Source organism: Cygnus olor, chromosome 15 (genome assembly GCF_009769625.2).
Source record: "Cygnus olor isolate bCygOlo1 chromosome 15, bCygOlo1.pri.v2, whole genome shotgun sequence".
Taxonomy (NCBI): domain Eukaryota; kingdom Metazoa; phylum Chordata; class Aves; order Anseriformes; family Anatidae; genus Cygnus; species Cygnus olor.
In genome coordinates, this window is record NC_049183.1 from 7663554 (window position 1) to 7685198 (window position 21645).

General features: G+C 39.7%; 1 protein-coding gene and 1 long non-coding RNA gene across 4 annotated transcripts in view; one reads left to right on the plus strand and one right to left on the minus strand.

The window, feature by feature from the left end:
- Nucleotides 1-286: 286 nt before the first annotated feature.
- On the minus strand, nt 287-4566 carry LOC121078610. Its single transcript, XR_005824667.1, has 3 exons — nt 4309-4566; nt 1961-2014; nt 287-1816 (listed from the first exon to the last, which is right to left on the minus strand). It is a non-coding gene; the product is annotated as an uncharacterized LOC121078610 (long non-coding RNA).
- Nucleotides 3770-21645, plus strand: part of CPPED1 (calcineurin like phosphoesterase domain containing 1) — a 51768-nt gene continuing 33892 nt past the window's right edge. The window contains exons 1-2 of one of the 3 annotated variants that reach the window (XM_040574966.1): nt 3770-3894; nt 14246-14464. In XM_040574966.1, the coding sequence (XP_040430900.1) occupies nt 3831-3894; nt 14246-14464 (283 nt within the window). In that variant the 5' untranslated portion in view covers nt 3770-3830. Of the gene's footprint in view, nt 3931-5609; nt 5689-14245; nt 14465-21645 lie in introns of those variants that run through there. The other 2 variants (XM_040574965.1, XM_040574964.1) reach the window with 2 other exon arrangements.

Below are 21645 nucleotides of genomic sequence, written 5' to 3' on the forward strand. Positions count from 1 at the left end.
TCACTAGAAGCGAAATACTGGTCCTGGTCAACCAATCTTTTTAAGTTGGTTTGTGCAAAACATTTTAAGTATTTTTTTATCTTATTTTTTGGACCCTTTGAAAATGGATAAATATTTGGTATTGAGGCCAAATATTAATAGGGCCTTTTTAAATACCAATAAGCACTGTTTAATGACTCATTTATGTTTATATGGGATGTTAAAAAGGCAGACCTTAAGTTTTATCATATTTTGTAATATTTGAGGCTCCAACTGGTAAATTTATTTGTATTTCTGTAGTCTGGAGTCTTCTACTCTCAGCAGTGTAATGGGAGATAAAGACAGAATGGGCTAGTATAAGCTACTACTCAAAGTTTTCAGAGTTTAGAAATTTGTATCCATTAGCTGTTTGGGGGAGAAAAATATGTGTCATATGCCAAACCTACCAAACTATAACATCTACTAGGAATGCTGTACTACTGTTACAGCATTTATGCGAGCTGGAAGAAGAAAGAAAACAGACTTGATACATTACATTATATGCTTTATTTCTTCAGCCTGTGTAAGTCCATATTGTCTCTAAACTAATACAATGATGTGATACTCTTTATATCATCAGTTTTTATTAATTCCCCTTGCTTTCTCTAACTTATCCCTCAAGGACTGATATATATTAGCAAGCACTGAAAACAGATGTTGATAATTCTTTGTGTGTTGTTTACACCTCCAATTTTCATTGGATTCCCTGCATTCCAGATGGCACATAGTGATTCTATTAAATGTGTAAGATTAAAATGGTTTACTTTCAAATATGCATGTCTGTTTGTGCTTTGTAATTTTAATTCCAATGTCTTGACCAATCCCATTCTGTCCTTTTGACCTTTTGGATTCTTCCATTTTTGCAATTTGTTATCTTCTTGTCATTTGCCAAGAATAGAGAAAAGATTCCCTGCTTCAACCATTCCTCATATGATTTGTCATCAGCGATAGTAAATTTTAGAATTAATTACTTGTTTTATTGGTACATTCTTTAGGTCTCTCAAAGTGCATGTAATCATACTTAATTAGTTGTAGTAGGAAATGAAGTAGACTGTCTGCAACTGTTTTTTTGTTTGTTTGGTTGGTTGTTTTTTTGTTGGGTTGGGTTGGGTTGGGTTGTTTTTTGTGTTTGTTTGTGTGTTTCAGAACTTCCAAGTTAAGAACTATTTGGATTGGCAGTATGATGTAATATGTACTAGAGTAATTCTTAGGAGATTTGGACTCCTCAGACCTGCCCTATTCTAATCAGTTGTTACAAAGCTAAACGTCATATAAACATTTCCTTTTCACTGCTTCCATTTCTCATTTTTGATCTATCTTATATTCAATATACTGCATGCTTTTACAGAACGGTATATTCTCCTGTGTATGTTCACAGTAACTTTTAAAAATTATTAAAACTGTACTCAATTTATACTCTATAAATAAGACCAGATACACAGTACTGTAAATTATTTATTCAGTGCCATTATATTCATGACACTTCATATAACAAATCAACTCCTATGACAAAATTCTGCTGCTTTATCTAGGTCTCATCTGGAGTAAGTCCATGAAAAACTATAATTAAACCAACATAGATTTGTAGTAACTTTAAATGACTTAGTCATAGTAAAATGAATATAGCACTTGGTCTATGATCCTGGCTTCAAAAATGTGTACTCCAAATTTGGCAGAGTGAAGGAGGCAGGAGAGAGCAGAAATTCCCCTCCTGCACATACATTCGCCATCCTCAGGTCTCACGTTTATATGCAAATGTTCCTTTATTTCTGCAGATGAAAACACTTCTGCACTCAGGCTGCAAAATCACAAGAAAATGTGTTTAAATTACAAAATGGAAATTTCTCATGGCATCCTCATTACAGTAGACAATACTCATGCAGATGTAATATCAGTGGATTCCATTTGAAGAGGAGGCAGTGTAGGCACACTGCATACTCACCATACTCATCACCTAGAAAGAGCTAAGCATCCTGAAGCTCATCCATGACCCATCCTGCAAAGAGATCAAATACAGTACTGACAACAGAATTGTAGGAGAGCCCCCTACGCAGACATAAAGAAAAAAAAATGAAAGAAAGAAAGAAAAAAAGAGAGAGAAAAAAAAAAGAAAAAAAAAGCTGTGAAATTACAGAGATTTAGATAAATCTAGAAGATCTTAAAGTCCATATGGCTGTAACCATCCACATCTTCACCAGGTCTGATTCACTCTTTCAGATGTGCATATCTTGATTTAAGAAAAATGGGTGTCTTTCACTGCACATCCAGGTTAAGAAAAAGGTAGCTCTGTGTGCTGATCAAAAGCATGTCCTTGTGCTGCAAAACTACAGTAGGCTGTCTTGCCAAAATAGTTATGTTCTCTCTACACTTTTTTGGCATGATCTTGATGGTATTTCACTTGCAAAATTCGTCCTGAGTTTAGCTGAAGTCATGCAGCTTGGAAGATTATATTCTGCTATATGACTGTATGGCCCTATTAAGCAGACAAGTTGAAAATTGAAAAGAAACAGAAAAGGTCGAAAATCTCTTTGGATCATTCAATCAATTGCTCTTATTAGCCAGAGCTGTTCCGGCATTATACTGTGATCACCTACTACTATGATGGTGTTAGGATATTTACATAGGCTGCACCTGAGAGTGACAAATGCACTTTAATATTTACTTGCTTAATGTACCAAATGCTGCCTCATGAAGAGGGGAATTGACATAAATGACTTAATAAAAAGACTTCCTCTGGAGCTTTGCATCTAATGATCATCAAGTAGTTTACAAGCAGGAATGAAAGCGGCATCAAAACGGTCTTCATTCAGGGATAATAATACCACCATTTTACAGATGGAAAAATAATCCAGACATAGGAATGTGTTTCAGGCAATGACAACAGCCTTATCCAGTGCTTCACTGCAGGTTTCATAGGACGAATGAAGAGGCACTCAGAGCCATGTCAAATGGTGAAGAATAATGGGACTGTGGCTGTCCTGCCAAGGAAATTACCATTGTGCGGCCTCTCCTACAGTGCTGGGTTAAAAAGGGACTCCAGTACAAAAAAGATTAGGAGAACTTTGCCTCACAAGGGTTACCTCATACTGTTACAGCCTTGCCATGCAGCCTGCCCAGGGACACGGAGACTACATGGGCCGTGGCAGCTCACGCGATGGAGAGCAGGCACTGTACCTCTGCTGTTTTTGTGTAACCATTGGTGGTGATGTTGGTCTCTTTTCTCCGGTGACAAGTGATAGGTCATGAGGCAATGGCCTCAAGTTGTGCTGGGGAGGTTTAGATTGGATGTCTGAAAGAATTTCTTGACAGAGAGCGTGGTTGGGTATTGGAATGGGTGCCCAGGGAGGCCCCGTCCCAGTCCCCGGAGGTGTTTAGGAGATGTGGGGACACGGCACTGAGGGACGTGGGGCAGTGGCAGACGTGCAGTGTTCGGTGGTGGTTGGACCTGATGATCCTAAGGCTCGTTTCCAACCTAAACAATTCATTGTGCAACCTTGTGAGTAAAATCGAGGCAAAGGCAGTGCAAGCTGGAAAACATCCCTTCACAGTGCGGAGGAAGACTGCCAGCTCTTCCAGATGACGTTGGCTCTCCTCACTTGACACGTTAGGAAACACTTGAAGAAAATCCCGCAGCGTTTTACCGACTTTTACTCCTTCGGGTGTATGTGTGTGCTCGGTTCTGCTTCACTTTAGCTCCCCCCTCCCGGGGCCGCCCCCCGCAGCCGCCCCCCTCAGCCGGGCCGGCCTCCCCCGCGCCCAGGCGCCTCCCCGGCGGAGGCGGTGCCGCCCCCTCGGCGGCGGCTCCTCTCGGCATGGCGGCTACGGGGGACGCGTTCCGGATGGCCCGGGGCAGGGCCCTGTCCGCCTTCCGCCACGGTACGCCGAACCTCGGCGCGGGGCGGCGGGCGGGAGGTAGGGAAGGGGGGGACGGGCATGGGCAGCCCGCACCGGGCCGGGATCCCCGCGGTTGTAGCAGGGAGCGGGGCCGGGCCGGGGCCTTCCCTGGGCCTGGGTCTTTCCCCCCGCCAGAGCCCTGCACCGGGGCCGGCAAGGTGCGGCTAATGCTGAGCTCCGCAACTTGTGCGGCTGTTGGTTGGTGCCGGCGCTGTGCTCCCGGAGGCCTGCAGCCGTGTGGGTGACCCAGCTCGTGGCACCCACCCGGGCAGTGTCCCTGCAGGTGTCCCTGTGGAGCCCAGCAGGGCCCCGGCTGCCTCAGGGTGGTGCAGCCCCTCGCAAGGTGGAGGGCAGCTGCGGCTCCTTCCCTGCTGCTTCCACCTGAGACCACCTCACCTGGGCAGCGACCGCGCTCGCCTCCTCCCAGGTGAAGGAAGTTTGAGGCTTCGGCTGCTCCTGGGGGCACACTAGCACCGAGCATGCTCTTGTATCACACCTCTTTGTAAAAGGCTCCAAGGATGGAGAGCCTGTGCTTTTCCTAGGTCTCAGGCACCTGGCGAGCTTTAGCAGTTGCTTCCTGTTGCTACACACGGAAGGTATTCTCTTGCCGTGTACCTGTTTATAAATTACAAGTTGTATTGGTTTGGCGAGGTGGGCAGGGCTATTCAGTCCCAGTGATTCTGCCGTATTTTCTTGGGTATCATTTGGAAATATTTGGCTTTGCTTGTTGCCAAATAAAGAGAAATCACCAACTCTGAGCATGTGAAGTATATGTATACAGTCATTCTGGCAACCTATTAATTGCAGATGGTCTGGTTGGTTTGGAACAGAATGTCAAGCAGTTGCTGAGGGGACAGATGGCAGACAAGCCATCTAGTTACATCAACTGTATAGGGAAAGCTCAATAAAAGGAGCGTTCAAGGCAGTGTAAAAATTTCTGGGAAAAGTTGTATCAAGTGTTTCTTGAAAATTGCCTTAAACGTGGACAAAAATGTGATTTGGTTACCTGTTTTCCAGGTTTGTTTCATTCTCCTGAAGTGTCCTTGTTTGGTGTTCCGTAAATAAATATTAATTAAGACTTTTCTCAGTGACTGCTGCCTTTTAATGTTGTTTAGAATGTGTAGCCCAGCTACCGTCTCTAAATACAGTGTTTCTATATTAATGTTTTACTTAGCTCTCTTCTAAGAGTCTAAAGTTCAATGCAATGTTTTAATGACTAAATGATTGGGAAAAAGGAAAAAAAAGACTCAAAGGCTAACAAAACTGAGGCAAAGTTTCTTGCAGTTTAAAATGTAAATCAATTGTCTCCTTTTTTTTCCCTCTGGCTTTAGAGTTCATTCATCCTACAGACATAATTCCTTCTGTCAAGCAGGTAGCTACACAAAATATTTACCAGTACTGTTATGGTTTGGCACAGTTAATTTCCTTTTTTCTTACTAAACTTTCTGCAAAATCATTCTTCCACACCCTATCCCCCAGTAGTCATTTGTTCATTCTGCTTTCACATGATGTGGAGGTTATACCTCTAACCTGTGCTGATCTACTCTTGATATGTGAGTTGTGTGAACCAGAAGCTCAAAGTTCTAAAGGTCTAAAATATCCATGTAACTGATGGAGCATAGTAGCGAACACCACATAAATTTCCTACTTTATTGGAAGGAGACCTCTGTATGTTTTGGCTTTTTTTAATACATTCTCTGTCTTTCTTATCCATGCTTCAGATGTCCACTACTTTTGTTAGCTTTTTAGTGACTACACACAGGACTGTATGTTTAGGTAAGTTCTGTCGTTTTCCCCACCACCTCTCCCAAAAACTCTAATGCTATAGCATGCCATGCAAAGAATTTCTGGGAAAGTATGTAGAGCGCTTTTTTCAAGTAACTATACAAGCAACAGTACCATCAGCTGTTGTCAGGTTGATTTATTTTTTCCTCAAGTGGAAGAAATAATCCTCTTTGTGTTTCTTGCAGGGTGTCTGGTATGTGTGAGAAAATAGTTGTGAGAGCAGGGAGACTGCGTGGTGCAGGAGGGAGCATCCTTAGTGCCCCAGGTGCTTTCAGTGGCTAAATTCTTGGATAGGTCATGCAGAGATGAGCTAGGATCAGATCTGGTGAGAAAAATGAAGTCACCACAAATGTAAAATTAAAAAAATAAGTAATATCAAATTATTCAAAAAAAATGAATAATCCTAAATCCACAGCCTAACTATGTGTTTGAGAATCTGCTAGTTTTGTCTGATGGTTACCTGTCTCTTGCAGATCAAGGTTTTGGAACCAGAGTTGTGTATTCACATGCTCAGTCCTGCCAGTGATGGTTTCTACCTCTGTCATGTTGCTGTCACTCAACTTTTGCAGACTAAGTTTATTCAGCTGGTCCTCGTATTTTTTGTTTTGTCCTGTTCTTTATTCCGTTCCTAACTATGCTGTTTAGCTGTTATTGTCTATTGAGGTAACACCTTTGTAGTACTTGCTAGAGCTTTGATTGTTTCTATGAAGTTTGTGTTTGGTTAGTTTTCCCCTGCGTGCACTACTGTGCACTTTTCTGCACTGAAGTTCATCAGCTTTCTTGAACAGTGACTCTGAGTAATGAAGTCTTTCCTCAGTTCTTCACAACCAGGCCTTGCTTGCATTTAGCCAACTAGCTTGGTGCTAGCAAACCTCACTTCCTCACTATTCAGTTGCTCCTACAGATGGTTTTGAATATATTGAACAGTATAGATGCCAGTACAGATTCACTTGTCACTTGGGAGCTGTGCATCTTGGCCCCTTTCTTTTTTTCTGACCCGTTATTTATGTCTGAGAACCTTCATTGATGGCAGCTGGGCTCCTGTAAGAGCCTTGGGTAAGGAGCTGTGTCAGACACCTGTTGGAGATTCAAGTAGACACTATCAAGTGGATTTCCCTTGTCCACGTAAAAGCTGTTGATGACTTTCTGAAGAATCAGTAAGTGCAGAAATTGTTTTTGTTACAGTTTCTATTAGCTTTGCTGATCAGTAAGCACCAGACTGCTCGGTGCTCTGTTAAGTGTAGAAGTGATACTGGCTATCTTCCAGCTTCTCTGTACAAAAGCAGTTTTAAGAAAGAAGTAACACTCCATGGGTTGGATGGTTGTGGGTTTTTTTTGTTTTTTTTCTTCCTTCAGTTACTTACAAATTCTGTGGGTGCCAACTAATCCGAGCGGTTTGTTGGTATTCATGTCTATTCGTTGAATCATTTGCTGGTATTTGAGCCAGGTCTGATGCCCCATCTGTAAGGAAGGGTTCTGGCCTCAGATCTTCACAGGTTCTTCCACAGTGAACACGGGTATGAAAATGTACGTTGTTTTTCTGTTCCACCTTTATTTTTGGGTGCATCTTGCATGTCTGGAGCATCTGTTAGTCTTAGTGAATGTCTGCAGCTTACCTGCTCACACTGCCTCTAAAAAGGGCTTTATTAGATTTTGGATTTATGCTCTTTCTAGTTGTTCTTCATTCTTTTAAATTGATTTCTTGGACTACCAGTGTATAAACCTGGAAATCTATAAAAGTTAACCTTTCAGTATATAAAATCTTTCCTGATTTCCTTATTTTGGATGCTTCAGCTTTTTTAAGAGTGCCTTCCTGTTCTTACCACTCTCCTTATGGCTGTTATGTTGTTCAGTTGGGCTGGATTCTTTCGGGCTTTTCTCAAGTCCTTCTCAGTAAATGCTGTGCATATGGTTTGAGCCTCTGGGATAGTGTCTTTGAATAGTTTCCGTGCTGTCCTCAAGGATTTTTGCTCTTTTTAAAAGCTTCATAATTACATATAATTCCCCTTCCTTTGAAATTAAATACAACTGCAGTTGATTTCTTATTTTTTTCTTGCTTTCACATGAATGTTGGATCTTTGCACATTATGATTACCATTCTAGAACTCAACAGCAATATTTTTGATCAGGGTTTTACACTGATCAGAACAAGTCAAGAACTGCTTCCGAGCTAGCATATTCCATTCCCAGTACTGCCTCCAAGTCTCATAGAATTAGGCATTTTTTTTTCACGTGGGCTTTAAGCAACTTTCAGTGACTTCACCTTGTCATTATGCAAGCCACCCCCCTTCACACCTACAGTCATGGGCTGTAGAAGTTTCTCTATTTTCTGCAATGGGTTTACATGCTGAATTTGGGGGTGGGCATAAAGGCATGACTAGCATTTAGCATTTCATAGCCCTCAATACAAATAAACTGTATTGGAGGGGGTATTTCCTACCTTGATATTTTATCTTAGTTTATTTTATCTTAGTTTTTAGATAGTTTATCTTTAAAAAATAGTAGCATTGTTTAAATTATTTGAGAAACTATTCTGTCAGTTAGTGTTTCTTACTGACAGCTCTGTAGTTTAAGCTTACAGTACATCATTTCTACAGCAATTACTCCTTTAGGGAGTTTTATTTTCTACCCTAAAATGTATTTTGGTACCTGTTTTGAAGATTTTTCTTTTTGCTGATACATAAAATCATGTCTCCCATAGTAGGTTACGTTGGTCATTCAGCAGAACCCCCTGTCATGTCTTTGGTAGTCTCTAAGGTACACCTGGAAAACACAGCTGAAAGGAATGAATGCTTCATTAGATTGAACATACAGAAAGTAATGCCAGTATCTTTTGAAACCGTAATTACTGATAATGTTTTAATAGGAAACAAGGAATTATTAAAGATTTAGTGCATGTACTTTATTGGTTTTTAAGCTGCTCCAGGAGTGAAAACAGCTGTTTCCAGGAATTAAATTGACTTAAAGGTGAACTGAAATTTTTGTCTTGTGTGTTATTTGTGTATCACAAACACGGCATTCATTAAAAAAAATTGCTTCTTTAGAAAACCAAAGTTATGCTTCTTGTCCAATCTTATGTCCATGATTTGTTTCTAGGTATTTTATAGGCAGACAGCTAAAAGCAGGGAAGCATGTACATTCTGTTGTTATTTCATATTTAAAAGCAGACAGAAGAGGGACTTGGGCCATCTTTATCTTTCAAAAAAAAAAAATGCTATAGAAGTTATTAAATGCTTTTGGTTTGCTTTTTGTCTTTGGTTAGCAATCTGAGTCTAAACATGGAAAAAATCCACCTTTCAGTTGTTTCAGTGATCTTTCAGAGAAGTGAAGTCAAGTCCCCTGGCAAACCCAGCATCAGAATAAGGGTACTTTTCATATTTATTTCTGCCCATGTTGTACTGAGCAAGCATGTCCACGTCCTTTCTCTTCTGATAGTGCAACATCCACTGAGAGACTGCAGCCAAGAGTAGCTTCTCATAACTGCTTTGTTTCCGTGAAATGTTGTAGAGTGTAGAGATAAAACCAAAGCAACCTCAAAGCCAGAGTTTGTGTTGACAGTCCCACCAGTGCCACTGGAAGTGCCACCAGTGCTACGGGGCTGTTGCAGGCCTGCTTGCAGTGCTCTGTATGACATCTCTAATGGTCTCCTCGGCCTTGTAGTCTGAGGAGAAATTAGAATAAAAAGGGAAGAAATAAAGGCACGTGACGTGATAATAGCTATTGTCCCCTAGAAATGGTGAGGTTTGACTTAAATCCCACCTAGGTCACTGAAGTCTTCTTGTGTGTGGTCACAATGCACCACCCAGGTTTTCTCCTGCATATGCTGCCAACTGCTCTGGCCCTTCACAGAATTAATCCTTAGATAAAATTAGAAGCTGGCACCATTTTTCAGTCCGTGCTACTTAAAATACATTGCATTGATCCTCTCTCCGTACTTTGGCGTGCATGGGAGCAGAGTAAGAGTGGGAAGCTATCGAAACTGAGGCATAGCAACATGTTCGGAAGTTGGACTTCTCCCGTGGCAATCGGATGTATGGCTCTTAAGGAGGCCTGCAAACAAAACAGATTTGGAATAGGAGCTTTGTGGGCTCTGTCAGAGCAGCTCTGCAGACCTTATTTGTCCTTCAGAAATGGAAGCCCTACGTACATCACTTGTCTGAGAAATCTGCTGACTTCTGTCTGGCATTTGTGGGTTTTGATTGCTGTGGTAATTTCAAAAAGTCATAAATGACCTCTGTGCCAGTAGTGATAAAGAACCAATTTTCAGGTGTTCTCAGCTCTGTTCAGTTTTGCGATGCAAGGGAAAAGGCAAAAAAAAAAAATTTACTAATTGAGTCTGTCTTTTATTGCTTTACCTTTGTCTAATGCAACTATGTAGCTTATTTAAAGGCTTGAAAAATGGACCCCCCATGGATTTGAAAATTGAACCTCCTAGCCAGAAGGATGCCTTTGATGTCATTTCACATAAAAGCCATCACTTGCTCCATTTGAAGGGAAGATAGCAACTGCACATGCTCTTTAATTGGAACCTTACGGAGAAACATCGAGGACCTGGATCATGACTGGATGATCACTGCAAAAACAGCTGTTTGTTACTAACCTTCTGCCAGACTTCAGCATTCCCCTGGCATACCAACAGGGTGGTTTGTCTGAGCACTCTTGTGATCCACTGCATAGTCCAACAAACAGGTCCAAGCAGCCTTCTGGGGTGCCTCTCTTACCACTTGAGCAGCTGAGGGTCATTTGTGTGGCTTATGTACACCTGCTCTGCTGGAGGTGCTAAGGAGCAGCTGGTGAGGGAGAAGCAGGGCATGAAGATTTGCTAATAACTGTCTGAACAGAGATTGAAATCCATCAATAAATCATGTAATTGACAGGCAGAAGACTTCTGGATCCAGCCGCAGTAGTGGATGATGTTTTTCTATTCTGTTCCTCAGTGCTACGCTCTTACCATGTTGGTCTGTTGTAAGAGCACTTGTGCAGGAGTGCTCCTGGGGTTTTAAGCCAAATCAGCCAAGTTGCACCAGTAGCAACAACTTAGTTTAACCGGACTGATGTTTTGCCTTGCACTGATGCAGAGAAACTTGTGTGAACTGCTCTGCCAGCTGCAGTAAGGGCAGTTAAGAGTTATTTCCTGGAGGAGCTAGTTCCATCTGGGGCTTCAGGCTTGGTGCACATGCAAATCTGCACCAGTGCTGTTGTACCAGTACAACTCTCTTCACAATATTCTGCTTTTAATCGTAGTACTTGGTAGTAACTGGAACATAGTGCTTTATAGTAACTGAAACATGTTCCCGATAAACAAAAACTTGAAGTGGGTGTCCCTGTATTCTTTTGTTTGCATACATTCTTCAGTGTTTTTATGTGGGGATGAAAGTCAGTAACTATTAAACTTAATTGGTAAGTGCCACATGATAAATGATAAGCTAATGCAACCTGGTTTAAATACTGCTAGGATTTTTTTAAAGTTAGGTTTCAAGCAATCAAAGAGCAAGAAAAAGGTAGATAAAATTTATTCAACCTCACTGTTATTTTGTAACTATTTAATAAATTGTCAAATACCAAAAAAAGAACTTTCAACTAAATTTGACTAAGACCAGTTAATTAAACTAACGTTTTAAGTAAATGTTATTTATGTAGACCCGATTCCTGTGTCTCTCCTGTTGTCCCAGCTTCGTTTTCTAAATTTGATTCCTTTTTGTCTTTTTTTCTTTCCCACAGGAGACTGTGGCGTATATTACCTCTGCATCAATTTCAGTTTTTCTCTTTTCACCCCCTATCTCTTTCCTTTTCTCCCCACTCTTCTTCACCTCCACCTCTGCATCTTCTGCTTCTCCTTTCTTCTGCCACTTCTTGGTTCTGTCTTTGTGCTGAACTTCTCTTTACAAATTCATCTTATCAGTCTCTCTCTCCCTCTGCCTCACATGACCATCACCCACCCACTCAAACCAGAGCATATGTGCACAAGCTTGGAAACATTCAGGTACCTAAAACCTAGAGAGCTACTCTATTGGCATAGATGTAAAGCAGGGGAAAAGAATGCCATGAAAGGAGAATAACCCCTGCTCTGGCCTTGCAGAGAGTTTAGCTCCAGCTCTGCAGCCTCCCTGACAGCACGCTCTCCGCTTGCCAGGCTCCCCTCTGCCCAGGCAGTGTACATGAACCTCCTCGGTATGCAGGACCAGGTCCAACCCTGCTGCCTGGCTACCACAGATGTGCAGCTGCCCTCACCACCACACTCCACCCCACGGCTTGAGCAGGGGAAGCATGGTGCATCCATCAGTGAAACACAGTCCTTTAAAACAAAGATTAGGTTTTCTAAGTGGTTCCTGTGAAGATAGATGTCTCTTTGTTGGCTTAGGTAACTATTGTAGGAATTACTGGCTTCAGGTTAATCAGTGCAAAATAAGTCAATTATGCTCAGCATCCATGATCAGCGCTGGCGCCCAAGTTACTGGAAAAGGGACAGGTGTTAAGGATCCCACCACATTGCTCAAAGACTAAAGCTTTTTCTCCCCGAGCATCAGTTTAGTGAGTGTGAGGTTGTTGCACTCCTCCATAACAAGCTCCCATTTCAGACTTTCTCTTTTCAGCCTTGCTTTGTATAGGTCATAAAGGGTTTCTGATGCAAGCCTCCTTAACTCATTTCTTTATAACTTTCTGCTTAGAAAAACTATGAGGTGATTTCTCTGCCCAAACAATGCCTTTGATACAGCACGTAAGCTGATTTTTATGGCAGTCGTATTTTTCATTTTCCATGCAAGACACACACAATAAAAACCTAAATTACTTTGTGTCATTCAGCTGGTTCCATAAGGCTTCTATTGAAAACTCATGGATAGATGGATCATTTCACTTCTCCGAATAAGTTATGTAATTGGAAAAGTTCATTTCAGAATTAAAAGCTAATAAATGGCTCAGAGTTCGATCTATAAAATGTGATTATTATTTAGAACAAGGCAATGCTAGCATGAATTAACAAACAATGTTAATGGATGATAAGTAATTTTGTTTAGAAATTAAAGGTTACATTAACCAAAATGTAGAAGTTTGCATTTAGCAAAATGATCTGATGCCATAGCAACAGATGACAATTACAAGCAGCTTTGGGGACTTGCCCACATTCCTTCTTAGCCACCCCAGTCCTTCTATATCCATGGTGCAGATGAATTATAACCCCTGCTTTCCAACCTTCCTTGAAAAAAACATACCCCTCTTCTTAGAAAGTAAGAAGGTCCAGTACTAGGCCACTTGGAAGAAAACAAGAAGTGAATCCATGCGGTAGACATGTTACTTGCTTATGTGCTGCTAGTGGGGGATAAATCTAGAACTGCTTCAAACTGTACGTCAGATCAGGCGAACACAATTTGGGAACACACTTATCTATTGTATTTTAATTTGAAATAATTTGCTGTATCATTTTTTACGTTCAACTATAGATTGATATAGTCACAGACTTTCTGATGGTTGAAATGCTGTAAAAAAAAAAAAAAGACAATAAAACTAAATGTTTTAAACAAAATAGGAGTTAGACATGCTCGTAACAAGCATAGAAGTGAGAAAGCCAGACCCAGCTGTCCAAACTGAAGTTTTCAGGTCACAAATGAATGTCTTTAGATAGCTAGAGAAACCCCAGTGTACTTGTGTTTGTGCTTTAATTCAGAATTGAGATGTAAGTCTAGGGAACATGATACCAATTTTTGTTTTTAATCAGTAGCAAGCTATAGCTTTAGTTTCTCAGTGTGAGATTTCTTTTTCGTAACGTGCTTACAGGCAGTCTTATGTATCACACTTCTTTTGTGCTACTTGGTATTGGAGTATCAAAGAAACAAGTATACAAGAAGATTGTAGCAGTACAAATTCTGTAGTATAATCCCTCTGCACTCACTCTACGAATGGAAATTTGTTTTTTGTTTTGTTTTGTTTTGAGTTCCCACCTTTTTATCATAGTTCTTGGAAGCTATTGTGGCAGTTCCAAATTAGGTTTTCCATTACTGCTGCCAATTCTGATGTTGCTGGGATTTGTGTTTGCTGACCTTGGTTCTGTTTGGTGGCATTAGCCCTAACTCCAGAGAGTGTATTGCAAATAGCATTTAACTCAATAATAATTTAAGGACAAGTCTAGTGGAGCCATAAAATGTGGAATGTGTTGTGTATGTTTTAACTTGTTAATTAAAGGAGCAATTATTGGAGTATTAAAAGAATCTACTGAAATGTAATGTTACACACTTGTGCTCTGTTGTACTCTTGCAATTTCCAGCACTATTTGCAAAATTCTTCACATACTTTTCCTCTAATCAGTCTGCAATTGCCATGTGGTATAATTAGATTAATGTACTTCAATTTATTGCAGCTACGCCTTACAGGAAAATTTTGCAATTCTGCCTTTATATTTGTCCTATATGAATGACTACAGAGTTCTATACTTTCATGAAAGTGGACTCAACTTATTTAAGTAAAGAGCAATCAATTTAATGGGGCATAGAACTTTTCATTCTCTCTATAAGTTTCTCTAGTACTTCACTTTTTTTTTTTCCTGTGTTTTTAGATGATGAGAATGAATGGAAAGGACCTTTCTACTTCATCCAAGGAGCAGATCCTCAGTTTGGACTGATAAAAGCTTGGGCAGTTGGAGACACTAACAACGGAGATGATGAATGGAAAGAAGAAATCAAGTTAACAGAGCAAGCAGTGCAGGCCGTTAACAAACTAAACCCTAAACCCAAGTTCTTTGTGCTGTGCGGAGACCTTATCCATGGAATGCCAGGTAACGCAATTAAAAGTATAACAACTCCATTTTCTTTATATTTCAGATAGACAACAAGGCTAATTCCCTTGACTTCACAATATTCTTTCATAGCATTTGGTATCCTACTGTTTTGGTGTTCGGAAAAAACAGAATGTTTTTAGATGATTCTTGAGATGTATCGAGCATTTAAATTCTTAAAATGCTAAAAGTCAGCAAATTCAAGTTGTAGCGTTCTGTCCTGTTGCTGTAGAAAGCAGTGATCAGTGTCTGTGTGTGTATGACCATAGGAAGAACAAGAGTGTCTAGAAAGGTGCGTTATAAAATTGGACAGCCATAACTTTAAAACAGACTCATAATATTGGCCATTTTAAGATAAATACTCTTACTGGAAGTGAATAAAAAAGTCATCTTACCAGTTGGCAAGTGGTCTCAAAAGCAGATCTAAACAAAGAGTCTTTGATTTCTTAGCCCTGATAACAAACAGAGCTGCAGACAGCCTTAGCAGTGCAGCTGACAGCACAACAATCCAACAAGAGAGCTTGCAAATTGAGTCCTGCATACTTTGCTCTACCTGAGATGGTGCTTCCTGGCCCTTGTTTGCCCAGCAAGGTTTGAGTGCATTAGACACCTTTCACTAATTCATTCAGTGTCTCGCAAAGTGGATTTTAAAACCTTAGCTGCTTGACAAGACAAATTGAATGACATTGTTATTTATAAGCTACAAACTGTCTTTTTTTCCAGAATACAATTTTAGTGATAGAGCAGAAAAGTATTAAAAACAGGAGAATTTAAGCTTGCTAGGTTCTGTTGCGTAAAACCTCAGCAGCTTGATCATAATGTGAAGTCTGCTGTTACACTCTTTTACTGATTTATCTTTTTCCATTAATTTTGGAAGCATACAGGTTTAGCCCAGAATTATAAGCTAATCTCTTCCTAAGAAGCATCTAACCTTCCCATAGCAAAGGTTTAATAAGTATTTCAATTAGGACATAATTTATGGAAGAGTTCCACATGTGTTGCTTTCAGCATCCCTTGTAAGGGAAGGAAAGAAACTCAGAATAAACAATAGGTTTTCTGCATCCTGTCAAGAAGGGTATTTCACACAGAGATTTAAATAATCAAGAAACCTAATCTAATTTCAGTTTACCTTGATATTTCTAAACGGCTCATAAAACAATGCAGAGTTCTGTCTGATACCTTTGTCTACCTTTGTCTATTTTGATTTTATCAACATTATTCTAAGGCCTATTCTGTTGATAGAGAGTGAGTGCTAATTATAGACAGCCAGCAGTCTTCTGATTTCTGCTAGGTGCTGGACGGCTGGATAAAATAAATGAGTGTTGTGTGCTGCAAGTTTGTTTTCTCTTAGAAATGGATCTTTCGTTATCCCTTCTGCCAGTGTATGTCTTGGACTTGTATAGTATTTTAAATAGAAACCTGTCGGAGTGCAGCAAAACATTATCATCCATTCATTTTACTAGCAAACATGTAAAAGAAATCAAATAGGTTGTACTGCTGAGATCACTTGTGGTGTATGATGTATGTGCTGTGCATTGTATAAATATTTGAAGCTACCTACTGCAATTTCCAAGAAATTGCAAGGAAGAGCAGTTATTAACTTGCTTGAGCTTCTGTATTTTATTTAATTCACCTAGTAAGTTCTTGTTGATTTAAATTATATTCTTTAACACTTTATAAGCCTGTGTTACCACGTCATTAAGGAAATAGTAGGAAATATTATTACTGCTAAAAGGAATTTTAGTCTTCAGCTGAAACAATTTGCTGTCTTGTTTTATTGCTTCTTTTGTATTTATACAAATGACTTTGTGTTGTGAGTTGGTAAACATATAAATACAACTTTACAACCAGCCATTTGTCTTTCTGTCCAAACTGATGAGAGCCTGAGATAGAAGCGAATCATTCTTCTTTGCAGAGATACCTGGGGATTAGCACACTCTGATCAGTTGCCCCAAAGGGCAGAGAGACGTGTGATACAGCAGGGGGGATAGAAATGCTGAGTCAGAAAAAAATATTTCATAGAAGGTAAATCAGAATCTGTGTCTTTTAAAGGAATTTGAAACAAAGTAGTTTAAACTGTATCATGTCTATTTTGGAAGTGAAATAACAGGTTTTTCAAAGGATTTTGTCCTACCTTTTTCTCTCAGTCTCTGGAATAGAAACTCCTTCAAATCACAAAAACGGTTAAATAAAAACTCTAAGAAAATATATTTTAAAGTGAGACAACCCACACCCTGTTTAAACAATGTTTTATCAAGATACATATTAACAGTTTCTTTGGTGGGGCTTATTAATAGCTGTTACTGTATGAGACATTGCAAGACACCAGCATTAAGAAGCCAAGTTGTTGGCTTTATAAGAACTTATTTGCTGCATATTCTTTATCAAATGGAAATCCCCTGATGTTAAAAATGAAACCTTTTCAGGTTCCTTGCAGTGATAGTTTCTGGAAAACTTGGAAATACTGCAGTCACTTTTTCTATTTTTCTGCCACATTCCATGTTAAGCTCTGGGGGTCAAGGTGACTCACATAGGAATGAGTTCCTAAATTTCTTCTCTTAGAGGGAACATGTTTGAAACTCTAGTATATTTCTGCATCAGTCCTAGCTCAGTTTTAAAGCAAAAATAATAATATAGAGCCGTTATATTCTATTATCAAATGGCACAAGTCTCTTTCTGCTAATTCTGATACAAATACTGTGCTTGAGATTTCATACCTTACAAATACATTATCTCTTTTAGCAATTCTAACTTACAACCACAAAGAAATAAAAAGGTAAGTCAGTAACTGATTAAACTTCAAGAAAATTTTAGAAAGAGTTCAATTTTAAAATTATAATAAGAATATTGAAATTTGCCAACACTTTCAGCATTTGTTATTTTAAAAAAAAAATCAAAATTTTAAGTCTTTCTGCAGTAGTACATTAATGAGTAAGAGAAAACAGGGAATCTAAGATTTGTTATAGCCAATAGCTTTTCAGGTTGCGTGAATGCATAATTGTTTGCATGCAAGACCAGAATGGAAGACCAGTACTTGCATTTCTTTTCCTCGAGGAATTTAAACATTCTGACTGCATGTTTGTAGTGATATGGTACTGCCGTCGTTTCATGCTTCTCCACAGAGCAGTCTCTCAAAAAATAATTGCTGTGCCGATTCCATTATCATGTTAGTTCAATAAAAGGAAGGATTAAAAAATCTTTTTTTCAGTAGGAGAAATTAAAAATTATATAAGACAAGACTTTGATTTAATTTTAACAGTTGTGAATTTGGCTTATCTTATTTAATATCTCAGGTTACCTTGTAAATCACTTGTGTATATCAGCTATATTAAAACTATATTAAAATCAGGGTTAATGAAGGTGTATCATAGTTACTGTTGCAGCATGGTTACAGTCAGCTGAGGTTAAGCTTATTTTATGATCCCCTGGCTGATGTCTATCAGGTTCTTTGGATAACATTACTTTATAATCAGTGCCTGACAATAAAAAAGGACAAAAAAACCCACATACATTCCTCTCTTAATGTGTTTTATCATGAAGAGCTCAATTTAAGGTTTGTCATGACTGTTTTAAAGCACACACTCTAGCTATTTAGCTGAAGCAAGGTTGAAGCCTTTTGCAGAGGAACTCCAAGAAATCTCAGAATTCCAGCAGCTCGAAGTGATGAGCAGAATCCTGATCAGCTGGGAAGCAATCAGGCACAGCACTTGGAATCCATTACAGATGTCATTAGAGCAATGAAGTAATCAGCACCAGTATCTTGGTATTTAGCTGCTGATTAAAAGTAGTTTGTACTCTGAATATTATTTTCAAAAGTTTTTCTTGATTACATAATCAAGAATAGGATATCTATTCCTGGTAACGCTAATATTGTGGTACATAATCAAGAATTTTAAGCAATACCTTATAGTGCAACTTTGTTACTAAAAACGGTTTCTGTGAACTTGATACATACACCTAGACACATCATGATAATGAAAGACTTGCTTCTAAAAACATTTGTGTGCATTAAGTTAGTATACCATAACTTACTACGGCAAAAATAGTAATCTGCAAAATATTATTGATTGGGTAATGTGTTTATTTCACTGCATTTTTGTAGCACTCTGGCAACTTCTTTCTTTTTTTTTCTTTTTTTTTTTTTTTTTTGTCGTATCAAGTTTGAACTTTCTGTTTTGGTTTATGACAGCTTCCCATGTCCTTCCATCAACCAACACCCTTTGAGCACCACAGTGCAGCAAGGTTCTCCACCCACCTAGACTGCAACATCCTAACTCCACAGCCTTTGGAAGATAAAAAGTGCCTTGCAGTGACATCAGCCAACTCTCTGCATTCTGGGATGCTTCCCCTCAAGTCCCACAGACTTGCTTGGGTTGAAATTTTTCAAGAGATACATGATTGAATCCTCTTGCACTACAGATAGTTCCTTTGCTTCTGTAAGTCTAGGCCCAAAGGCTTGGGAGAACATTTCAGTAAGGACTGAGACAAAAAGAGCATTGAGCACGTGTCACTAATCACTGCCTCACTCAGCAGTGGTTCTACATTTTGTTTGTTATTTTATTGCTAAAGTAGCAGCAGAAACTATTGTTGCCCACCATGTCCCTTGCTAGTTTCAACTCTTGTGGAGTTTTTGTTTTCCCAACATGAACCCTGCATGCCCAGGCAGTTTGTCTTTGTTCTTCCTTTCAAGCTTATCTTTGCTTCAGTCTCCTTTTTATGTCCTTTTTACATCAACGCTCACAGAGTTCCCCATTTAGCCAAGTCATTCTTCTGACAATCTACGCTTTTTTTTTTTTCCCTTCAGTATAAGGATGGGCAATTCTTGTTAGGAGGAGGTTTCTTTTGAGACCTGTCAACTCTCTCAAACTCTTGCCTTTCAGAGCTACCTCCCACAGGATCCCATCTACCGATTCCCCAAATAACACAGAGTCTTCTCTCCTGAAGCTCCAGATCTGCTGTCTGCCTGCTTTACTCCCCTCAGGATTATGAACTCCACTCTGATGGCTGCTGCAGCCAAGGCTGCCAGGGATTAACACGCTCCCTAGCACCTCCTGTGTTTGTGAGTAGCTGGGCTGGAAGAGTGGGCCCTGGTTGGCCCACAGATTTGCATCTGTGTTAAGAAGTTGTCCAGGCTCCCTCCTGGATTGCTGTCAGCAGGTACTGGGGAGGTTTGTCTCCCTTAAGAGTCAGGGTTTGTGATCTGGAGACTTCCTCAAGTTGCTTATAGAAGACTTAATCTGTTTATTCACCCCTATTGTCTCTAGCAAAATCCCACTCTTAAGGGCTGACCTCTCCTCTGATCCTGAACCACAGGCTCAACAAACCCAGTGTCTGGTCATGGAATACCCCCCTCCTTACATGGAGGTCAACCCCCTCCCACCTTCTTTCTTACCCTTCTTCCCTGTTTCATTTAATATGCAGCATTGTGCTTTCTTTAGCATCCCATACCTTTAGTCTGGAGCAGCGCTCAGGAACCAGCTTCTGCATTTCAACATCTTTCGTTACAGCAGCAGAGAACTCAGCTGTTTGCAAGGTCACCCCACTGCAGCCATGGAGAAATGCTCACTTGTGAAGCTGAGAATGACAGCTCTTTTTATGTGGCTGAATTCCCTTGGAGAAATTTATTTAAACTGCATTTTTGTAATGATGCTACTGCTATTAGTGGCATGATAGACATCAGTTCTATCCAGAATAGTCTTTTATGTGACGTAGCTTTAGACCAGGTGTTTAATTATTTTTCATTAATTGCTCTGCTTACAAGGGTGAAAGAACAAGTAAGACAGCAAGTCTCCTGCGAACTTTACTTAGCTCTGAGTGTAGTAAAACGTAGCTGTTTAGAGACTAAAGGAAACGAGACTTGTCTAATAATGTGTATAATCAAAAAAAACTGATAGAACTTAAGCTTGATCTGTTAGCAGTGTTATAATGGATCAGTGAGCAAGCAATGTTTATGCTTGCAGTTTTAGATTAATTTGTATGTATATGTTAATTAGAAGAAATCAAAATTACTAGAATTGAGTATCATGGCACTCAAAGTACAGTGTGAATACCTGTACTAATTCCTCCAAGTGAAGGTGTAATCTCTAATATACATTTTTCCTGCCCATGTCTCTATGTGCTAAACAATCCACCACAAGCCTTTTCGGTCAAGTAAGCCCAAGCAGTAAGATGTTTCAGTTTTTTTCCTCTACCTTTGTTTTATATTAGTAAATGATTTAATTAAAGGCTTTCAAACTGTTCTTTCTGACACGTTTCTGAAACAAATGTGGTTCTGGTGGAGCAACCTTCAGCTTTTGCTGAGCGGACACAGCATTTGGCAGGAACAGCCATGCATGTAGTGCTCTACTTCAGAATTCCTTCTTTTTGCTGAGAGGTGGGAAGGAGGAAGACTTGGATCTGCTATTACAAAGGTCTTTTCTCTAAAGAATACATCTATTCCATTTTTATATCCCTTTGAAAAAAAATCAATCTAGACAGCTGTGTAAATGATGGCAGGAGACTAAGCCATTGTATTTGAAATAGACTGAATTCCAATACAAGAATTATGTTGTCTCTGTTCTTCTGACATGCGTAGTGAATTAATTATGATGGCACTTTTTCCTTTTTAATTAATCTGCCTATATTTCCATTTCTCTCATTAGTTTCAGAAGCAATTGTTCATCTTTCTGTCTACTTTGATCACGTCAAGATAAGCAATTTTGCCTGTTTATGCTTTCTTACTCATTCCCAGTGTCTGATGTTGTGGGGCTTTTTTGCACAGATTTTTATTCATTTTAAAGCAGACAAAATATTTAAGTGGTGTTGCTCATTTCAGATGCTTTTAGTCTTCCTTTTTTTTTTTTTTTTTAATTTACCTATCGTAGCTCTCTTGAATTACCTGTATTGCATCCCCACAACACACCTCCACCCCACGCAGGGCAGGGTGTGGGGAGGAAGGGAAGGTACAAGGAGCTGGTTTTCTGTTTGCTGAGGTCAGAGCTGCCTCGTGCCATTTTGCACCTCAACAGTGGCTCTGAAATTGGTACACCTGGTTCCTGGGGAGATGTTGCACAGGAAGGAAAGCAGTTCATTTAATCCTTATATCTACCTGGGAGCTTTGTTTGTTACAGTGGCTCTTCCTCCTTTCCTAGAGTTTAGGGAATACTTATGGTCTTTCAAAGATACCCGGTATTACTGCACGT